The 10,010-nt window shown below is 42.4% G+C and overlaps 1 protein-coding gene across 1 annotated transcript in view; it reads right to left on the bottom strand.

Moving 5' to 3' along the window:
• Positions 1-10,010, bottom strand: part of SPHKAP (SPHK1 interactor, AKAP domain containing) — a 98,110-nt gene that overhangs the window by 6,815 nt on the left and 81,285 nt on the right. Inside the window, exons 9-11 of the mRNA XM_012725211.1 lie at positions 6,543-6,728; positions 2,611-2,663; positions 2,336-2,520 (exon numbers count right to left, since the gene is read on the bottom strand). Coding sequence (XP_012580665.1) covers positions 2,336-2,520; positions 2,611-2,663; positions 6,543-6,728 — 424 coding nt within the window. The remainder of the gene's footprint in view (positions 1-2,335; positions 2,521-2,610; positions 2,664-6,542; positions 6,729-10,010) is intronic.

Raw genomic sequence — 10,010 nt, 5'->3', positions numbered from 1 at the left:
TTTTTTTAAGAAGGTAAGCAAGCAGGCATCTGTTTCCTCTCTTTATACATTCTGCTTGAGACATTGCCTCTTAGGAAAACCAGCAATTCTCACAGCTGAAAGAGGAGACTGGCACGTGGCGTATATTGAGGCCAGTCAGTAACCTACACCAATTCACAGAAACACGCGCATTTAAACAGCAGGAAAAGGTTTGGAAAGCAGTGATGCTTCAGATCCAAAGCATGCGACAGTTAGCTGTAAATGGAAGATGAGATGAGAGGTCTTAGTGCTCTAAAAACCTCTTAACTTCATTCTGGGTTGATTATTTTCCTAGAGTGAAGTAATGGTGGGAAAGTACCCATTGGTGTCATTTTTTAATTAATTGCTTTGTCCTTTTCTGTTTGTCTGTTTGTTTTTGCCTTGAACTAAGTAGTTTAACTTTAAATGATGTAAAGATCATTGTGAATTTTCCTTCAGGATATTTTCACTGAGGGGGACTCCAGCTTTAGAGTTCATCAGTCACTTCATTTGAGGGGAGTTGTTAAAAAAGGCATATTTTTGGGCCCAATCTCAATAGCCATCAAGTCCAAAAGGGACAGATGGGCTTTAAGGGTAAATACATGTTCACATGATCCTGCACACTTGATTCATCATCAAGGTGTGATAAATACAGTTTTTAGTTTGGACAAAACACATGGAAAGAGACAGTTTGAAAATGAAGATGTCATGGACTGGGTAGGAATGCCAGTGGCCTGGATGGCCAGTGTTTGGGATTTTTGCCCTTTGAATGGACCTGAAGCTGGGATTAGTTATAAAGTTACTACAGGTGCAATTCAGCTCCAAGGCTAAATTCATGAGAGTGGTGGTGCTTTGATTTCATCGTCTGTATTTTCAGACAAAAGGAAGATTAAATTTGGGAACCTATCAAAGGTATATAGATTACCTAAATTAATCTATTCCCCAAATTCACAATTCTTATAAATAAGGATTGAGGGTTTACATCTGTGAATGGTGATTAGTGGTTGAATAATGGAGGGAAACTGACATTTCTGAACTTAACAGAGATGTTACTTTAACCTTCTCTAAGCTAAAAAAGAGCTAATGAGATACTGTTCCTGCCCAGGGGGGAAACCACCTTGATCTTAAAACAGCTATCCTTAATCCCTAGTTACATGAATAGAATGAGATAATTATAGCCTTATTACGTTGCCTTACTGGCAAAAATTATTTGGCTAACCTTGTATTAATCAAAAAGAAGACTGTGATGGACTCAATCTAATTGCATGAATTTTTTAAAAATCCAAGAGTTTTTTTTGTGGCTGATGGCTGAAAAAGTAAGAGAGCTTCACAGCATGAGGGGCCACCAGGCATCTGAGCAGCTTCTGGAAGCTCAGCCTGGCTTCCAGCTAACAATCAGTAAGGAAATGGGGACCTCAGCCCTACAACCACAAGGGACTGAATTAGGACAACTTGAACAAAACTGCAAGCTTATTTTCCCCCATGGTTTCCAGGCAAATGGCCAGTCAAGTTGCCATCTTGATTTCTGTCTTGTAAGTCCCTGAGCAGAGAGCATCATAAAATTCACCCAAAGTCTGATCTACAGAGTTGGGCATGATGGTTTTTAAATAGAAAAATTTGTGGTAGTCGGTTACACCCTCAATAGAAAACTAATAAGCCAAATTTATTATTCTTATTCTTAAATCTCTTAACAGCATTCTGTTAAATTATGGAAAATTTATCTTGAACACAGATGGATTTATGCCTTAATCTTACCAACCGATGTTGTACCATGATTAGTGGTAGGTCTTAGAGATATGGAATCAGTGTGATGTTACTACATTTGATGTTGCTTGGAGCTTTATTCACTAACTTTGCATTTCAGGTAAGTGGAGAATGATAATGAAAAAGTCCACCTAATGCAAAATTTGCTTTGTAGGAAATTAAAAATGCCTTCTCCTGATACTATGTATGCCATAGTCTGTCTAAAACACCAGTGTGGCCTTACATTGAGTTCTAGTATGAACCAAGTCCTTTCTTTCTACCTTGTATTTAAATGACTTATGAAAAGGATGATTCCAGAGCACAGCATCATCAAGAGTGACAGTCTTTTTGACAATTCCCACTTCCTGAGTTGACTTTCTCATCATTGCCAATGAGCTCATACAAACTGAGGGTCAAAGAAATAGGATTTGTGATTATATAAGGGCAGGTAGGAAGTTTCATAGTTGAAAATATTGTGAAGGTTAAAAATATGAGAATAATTAATGCAAATTTGAATGCATGAACTGGACAATAACTGAGTTTCGGCAGTGATAAACCATAGAGCCATAGCAATACCCAAACAAGAACATGATACCTTTTCGATTCTGCTCTCCTGGGATTTCTTAAAGTAGATGGTGGGAATGCCCAGCTCGGAGGCGGCTATCCACTGCAGAGTGGCTCTCAGCTCAGCGTCAGGACACTCTGGCTCCAGGTCAAAGTTGATCACCAGCAGGCTGCCCTGGCGGCTGGATGCTCCCACCGGGAGTCCAGGGGCCGGTTCTGCACACAGACACAACCACAGCCTCACTATACTTGCCACAGGGGGATGGTGGGCAAATTGTGTGTCAGAATTACGGGAATGTGGCTTACCCTCTACGTTTTCTGACTGTCCTTTAAGAATCTCCTTCTCTTCTACTAATTCACTTTGGGAGAAAACAACAGTAGATGATTGGTCATGTTTAGGAAGAGTAAGCTGTAAATGGAAGATGAGGTGATGGGTCTTACTGATCTAAAAGCTTCTTACGTTCATTCTGGATTGACCATTGTCACAGAGTGAAGTAATGCTGGGAAAACCAATGAGGCTATGGCAAGGGCTACTGATTCTGTGATAAATACCCCCAGCCCTACGGAACACTGAAAGAAAGGTCTTTAAACCTAGTGGTTTTTGCTGGGGTGACTGGTGTGGGAGACTCTACAAGAACCATCCTTCAATCTACGTCATCTGTCTTCCATAATCCTTTGCAGATTTATATGCCAAGAGGGGATTTTGTGGGACACTAGATCTGGTGTGAAAATTTATATTTATCTCTTTTCTATTTTACTTTTCACTTAACGGACCACGTGTTCCTACATTGATGCCATCGTTTGTTTACACTATGACAACATTTTAGTTTAGGAGAACATGTTTTCTATGTGTATAGCTGGTCTTTTCATCTAAAGCAAGGAAAAATATCAACTGCTAAATTACTTAATGGCTTGAATTTTTTGTTTGCTTCTTTTTATGAGAACGGTGGAGTGGGCTGGAAGTGATTGAGCACTAGAGACTCCCAACGAAAGTGAGAATTTCATTAGATTTGGTCATGTCCAATATTTGAGGTATTTTTATAAGTGAATACTTGTTAGTGGGCATTGTGCCCAGTATGGGAAGCTATGGCCTGACCTGACAGCAGGAAGGGAAGGGGTAATTTTGGGAACCCCATGGAGCCCTGGACCTTGGCTCTGTCTGGAAATTAAAGGCCTGGGCTCTATACCATTTGTCTTTTTTATGAGCTGATTCTCCCTGGTAGTCTGTTACTGCTGGGACCTGGTTGGTAAGCTCCAGCATCTTCCTGATGTTGAAAGAAAGTAAAGTACAGTTGCTCTTTTCAAGTATAGCTAATCATTTGTAGAAAATGTCCAGCTCTGCAGGGCCTAGCGTTTCTGCCAGGTCTATGCAAGTGACACAGTGACATGATTCATGACAGCCAGGATGTGCTGCTAAGGAGCTGTGCGGTGCTGACTTGGGTGGGCTGGTCTTGGTTTCCCCTGAACACAGAGCCTCAGGGGTCCTAGGCTCACATGTGGGATTTATGGATTCAGCATAAATCAATAAGTCATTCCTGTAGGAGAGAGATAACATGCCCCTAAAGTAGATACTTGTTTCATTTTTTGGTTTCCTTTAAAAACAATGCCAACCCCTGGCAAGGTATATGTGCATCTTGACTTGTGAATAATGGCTCTGTGGAAGCACAAAGGATGCCACACAGCCTGAAACCCCTGAGGAACATCCTGCAGATGGGATTCTGGATGACACAGAGAAGTAACTGCACTTTAGCTATAGATAGCCACTAAGGAAATCAGTCAGAGAGCAATGTGAGCATTATAGTTCATGCTCATTTATTTCTCTTTTGGAATTTCAGAAATCTGTAAATAATAAGATAATCCATGATGGTCAAAAGTAGATGTCCATTCACTTATTTTTATAGAATAATGACAAATTCTCGTTGAAATCCCTTTTGGCACCATCTAGCTTAGTTTACTTTTAATTCCTTATCAAATTTGACGTAAGCCATAGTGGGCTTCCTAAGTATTTTCTCCCTTGGTTTTTCAGAGACTTTATGTGGCGGAGAGCAGAGTCCCTGTGTGTTAATGACCGACAACCATCATGGCTCTGTGATAATGGACACGCTTGGTCTTATGAGCTCACATGTCTACAAGCAAAGGCAAAGTCATTTCCTCTACAGATGTGTATTGAATAATGGTCTTTGTTGCTTGTCATAGTAACATTTAAATGGACTTTTGATTCCCTGTGTTCAACTACATATAATGACATCTATTTCTGATGGTGTGGATAAGTTTCACCTGAAATGATTCAATCATCAGGGGCAGATTTGAAGTCCAGACAGTAGGTGGCGTAAGGTAGGGCTAAGGTAGGCCTGAGCTCCTGCCCCAGTGACACGGGACCACAGAAGTACGGACGTAATGGGGTCAGGTTGGCACACGCTGAATGATCAAAATGGATTGCCGATGGAATTGAGTAGCGGTCTCACAATCACTGCATCTCAGTGGCTACTTACTGAATCATAGGAGAAGATGGCATGCTTTCCTGATAAATGTCCAGGTCCATAATGCCAAGACTGCTAGTGGCACTACTGTTGCCATTGCTGACAAAGCAAAAGTTTACATATTAATGCCAGTCTCCGCCACCTGCCACACTGCCGACACCGACATTCCATCGTTCTCAGAGGCGGCTTCAGTGTTTCCCACAAGAATACGGCTGTGTCTAGGACTCCTGGGATATGTATTTCTGACTGAATTCAGGGGAACCCAACAAAAGACATTTGGGGCTCAAGCAGGTCGTCACCACCACCATCACCACTGGTTTCTGCAGTGATGTCACCCCTGCTGGGTCACATCTTGTGTCCGTCACGCTTTCCACTGGAGCCTCCTTGGGTTTACCCACAGAGACAAAGTGACCTGCGATCGCTGGCCCAGGGGCATGCTGGGATGCTTCTCTGCCTGATTCATGGCTTTTGACAGAAATCAGGGATGTACAATGTTCTTCCTTTATCATGCAGGGGAATTTTTCTGAGGGGCACTCCACAGGTTCTGCGCCGGGCTCAGTGTTTCCCTCGGGGCTACAGAGTTCACAGGCGTGCTGATGTGCAATGCCTGCACTTCATTCTCCTGTACCTTAAAATCTCTGAGACGGAGCCATAGCTCATGTCTCTGAATCATGGGGGAGGAGGGCTTGAGCACTGCATCATTCATAGGTTGCGCAATCGACATATGGTCCAGTTACCAACCTGGATCCTAGACAATAGAGTTGAGGTAGTTTGGGGCTCTGCTGTACTTGCAAAAGGAGAGGCATCCAGTGTCATGCATCCCACTGAGTTTCCTCGACTCTATTTCCCAAGATGCCTCTGCCCAGTGAGGTCTTGGAAGGGTGAGTGCCACTGTGTTGTGTGACGGGACCATCTCTTCCTGGAGGACGGTGACTGACCACAAGACATTCCTGTTTTCACTTCACGTGGGGAAGCTAAAGAAGTTCACTGCTTGGAGTCTGGTGATTCAGACACTGCACTGGAGATAATTAACCCTATAAACTGCCAAATCCAGACAGTATATTCTATTTGCTTTTTGTCTCTATCACATTTGTCAACAGTTTTATTTTATTTTATTTTTAGATAAATTGTTTAGCATTGGAAAAATTTCTTAAGTCTAAATGGACTGAACTGCCAGAAATAACACTTGCAAGGACCCAGACAAAGCCCACTGTCCAAGTGGTCTTTCTGGAAAGTCTTCAGATCTGCCCTAGTGTCAAATAAGACTTTGGGCAGAAAAGTGGGGATTCTTTGTGTTTCCATCTCACAGGGGCATAGTGTTTAGTTCGTGCCTCCTGATTGGCTTGGACCTTCTCTTGCTAGTCCAGAGCAGCAAAACAGAGGAAGGGCCAGGCGGGGGCAGGAAAGAGGGAAACCCTTGCCTCAGCTAAACCCAACCTGTGTCACCTCTGAAGGACAAGTGAGCCAGAGAGGAAGTATCGAACACACCAGGTGGAACAGCAGTGCTTATTCCAAAATGTGTAGTTGTCTTCATGGAAGGTGCTTACTGGGACTTGCAGAGAAGGGACCTGGCTGAGCCTCACCTTGGCCAGGTGTAAGCCACACCTGATGCAAAGATGCAGCTCAGCATAGCCGAGGCAGGCAGGCGCCTAGACCTAGCATGCACATTGCTTTTTGCTCTCACTTGCCCTGCAAGTATGTTTTTTGGACTCTGCCTCGAGACTTACTTCCCTGGGAAGTCAAGTGAAAAGCAGGTACCTCATGGATCTGTCACTGAGCTGCAGGAAGCTGCTTGTGTCGTCTGGGTTGTCCTCCTCATTGGCAAGCTGGGACCAGCTGTCTGTGCTCTCTTCACTGCTGCCTGGGGGGTTGGGGGGCTCATCGGGGTCTCCGCCTTCTGTGGAGACTTCAGTCTCTGGTGCGTCTCTGGCACAAAGGCTGTCACTGCAGGCAGCAAGATATTGTTAGCACGAGTGGAGGCTTAAGCCCTACCCTTTGCTGGGGAGCCCCTCATTGCTCTGCTGGGCCTGCATCTTGGCCAGAGCAAGCAGGTATGCCTTGGACACAGGTGGGGTCCTCCTTTAGGCTGATCCTCTGTGGAGCCCAGCCCCCATGATGGCTTTTCAGGACCACATCCCTTCCCACCACTTTCCCATCTCTTCATTTCATCTCTTTCCACCCTCACGCTCTCACGCACCCCTCCACCCCCACCCCCTCAGAACACACAGTGGACAGCAGTGTTGTTCCTAGAGATCACGATTTAATGGTTTTGCAGGGAGGCTCAGAAAACTGCATTTAGTCAACACACCAGGTGATTCTTATGCAGGAAGCCCGCGCTGGAGAGACCCACCCAGCACTGGTGACTTACGAGGTCATTCTGCCTGGAAACACTTCTCAACATTCTCTACTCATGGTCACCTTTACAAATCATTCCCATCCCTGAACCTCTGAATGAGATCAGCCCTGCTTTTCTGGATTAGTGCTTTTTTCAGATCAGATCTCTTTCAGAGCTTTTAATTCTTGATCTGACAGGCCTTCCTCCTTGAATCTGTTCTTCCTTGGGCTCCCATGAATTTCTGCTTCTCTGGACACTCCTTGTTTAGAAACTGGTTCTCGGTTTTCTTTGAGTGTGACCATAGCCAACTCTGGTCAGTTCACTCTCCTTCTCTGCCATCTGCCTGCCCCCAAGCATCGGGTCAATTCTCCTCTATGAAAACACCTTCCAATTCTGAATTCCAGCCAGATCCTTCTTCCTCATTCTGGGGCTCTATTTTCTTTGCATTGACTTTCTGAACATTTCAGTCTGTCTCCTCCACATCTCAAAATCAGCATACTTAAAATGAATTCTCACTGCCCCCTCCACCCCCGTCCTCTCCCTGTTTCTTATCCCTGTTGGCTTTTCTAAATGAAACCATGGTCTCTTTTGCTTTCTTCTTCTTGACCTTTGCGTTCAGTCAAGATCAAGCATTTTTAGTTCCATCACTTTTTGCATACTTATTTCCATTTTTGTGCTCTTGAAATTATCTTTATTTATGTCCCTCTAAATCTGCAGAGGATGCAGAAGCCTAGTCAAATCGAATGACATATCAAGGGTTGGTACCAGACAGGAGACCTTGAAATTTGTAACATATAGGTATTGCTCTGTGACCCTTAACCTGGGCTCTATTTTACCGAGCTCCTAATAGTTAAGCCCCATCGCTTTCTTCTCTCTCAGAACTTCACACTTTGTGAGATTAAGGTTTCTCAGGCAGATCTTGGGCTGGTCTTGTTAAAAGCCTTCAAGATTTCCTGAAGCTACTGAGTCTGTTCTCCATGGCCTTTCTAGTTTTATTGTCTCTACCCTCCTCACTAGACAACGACAAACTATTTGATGTTCTCCAAACATGTCAGGAAGTTCCTGACTCTTGACTCTAGTCTTGCTGCTTCCTCTAAACAAATGCTGGGAACAGAACATGTTTGTTACAGTCCAACTGCCACGGATTCCAGTTCTACCACCAGCCACCTATTCAACTTTAACAAGTAATTAAAATTTTCTGAGAAAAAAAAGATCCACTTTACAAAGATTTTTGGAAGAAATTAACTAGAAAATAAAAGCTTTTAGTGTATGCATGTTATACAATGCCTGGTTTGCAATTATCCAATAACTATAACCTATCATTTGATTTTAGTAAATTATATAATGCATATAGCTGCATTATATAAGTTTAATCACACCCTTTCCTGAAATTGGCTTTTTATTAGCCCTCCATTCTCAACTAAGAGGCTCATACCTGAATTTCCAAGGCTTGGGTCACCTCTTCACAAATAGTCAAAGCATTTACCTATTTTTTTTCTTTTTACCTATTTTTTCTTTTCTTTTTTTTTCCCTACTACTTTGCAATGTTTTACTCTAATGCATGTAATTTTCTGTATATATCATACACTGCACTTGTTATTAAGAATTGTTTTATTTCTATAACATCAACTATTTTAGATGAATATGTTCTTGTTAAAGCATAATGTCACAATTAGACCCATTTAACTATCAGTTTAACTATCTCTCCTACTAAGTCCCAAATAGGAAGATCTGAGGTGTTACCTACTAGCAAGCTGGCCATATCCTGACTCACCATCATATTGCTGTATGGAAGTTTCTAGCATACTTTGCAGCTAACCTGAAAGCCAATGCCAATATGTTCAAATTTCCACTCATTTGTGTAGAACAGAAGCATGCACTCAGACCCCTCCCCCCCACCACACACACACAGAATGTAAGAGTTCTGGAGATGAGAGCTCAGGCCATTTATTTATTCAGTGATGCTCACTTTGCTGCAAATTATAAACAAACCCAAAAATCTTTGAGGATCAGAGGAGACGGTTTCTACTTGCCATGCTACAATATGAAAAAATAGCTCCGTGTCTGTCTAGAAATCTGTATCTTTAGAGTTTGTATAAACTGTCCTTTAATCCTGATGTTCATGCTTTTTGCTCAGAAAATCTTCAGGGTAGAGAAATGCAAACATATTCATGGAACCTTTTCTCCAGACACTACCTACCTACAAAGCAATAGTATAAGAGAGGGCAACAGTGAAAATAAATTATTGTTGCAAAGACTTGACAATCAAAAATGCAAATGGTCCCCAATTTTGGATGGTTCTAATCAATGTATGATGGTTTGACTTAAGATTTTTCAACTATTCCTATGACTCAGTAGAAGCATGAATTTTGAATTCATAACTTGAATTCATACTTTGAATTAAGAATTTTGCCCTTCCCTGTGTTGGGGATACGCAGGATCTCTTTACGCCCCTCCCTCTCCGAGACAGAGCAGCTCAGTTAAGAGCACATTGTTACCCACCAATAGGATGCTATTTTCCAGGAAACCTACTCTAGGCCATTTAAACTGCTTATAGTTGAAGGATATTTCTGCACGGATATGATGACCTAACATACAACAGGTATTTTTATTGGGGGCTGACTTGCATAATGAATTCTGAAGTTGCTATTTTTTTAAATTTTGGTGTATTTAGTTTTTACGAAGCTTTTAGTATGAGTTATGAAAATGTTTCTCAAATTGTAGCCCAAAAAGACCTTCAGGAAATGACACCCACTCTCAAACCAAGCACCTGTGTAACTTCCCTCTCTCATGTGCAAGTGGGTGGAAACTCTTTTGCAGGGAATTAAGCTCTGTATTTAGCTATTTTGACAGATTAAGTTGCATCATATCTCCGAGCCAAAAAAAAAAAA

The sequence above is a fragment of the Condylura cristata genome, unplaced genomic scaffold, assembly GCF_000260355.1.
Source record: "Condylura cristata isolate star-nosed mole 26May11 unplaced genomic scaffold, ConCri1.0 scaffold00002, whole genome shotgun sequence".
Classification (NCBI taxonomy): domain Eukaryota; kingdom Metazoa; phylum Chordata; class Mammalia; order Eulipotyphla; family Talpidae; genus Condylura; species Condylura cristata.
Note: the sequence above shows the minus strand (reverse complement) of the source record. Positions and strands in the feature narration are given on the sequence as shown.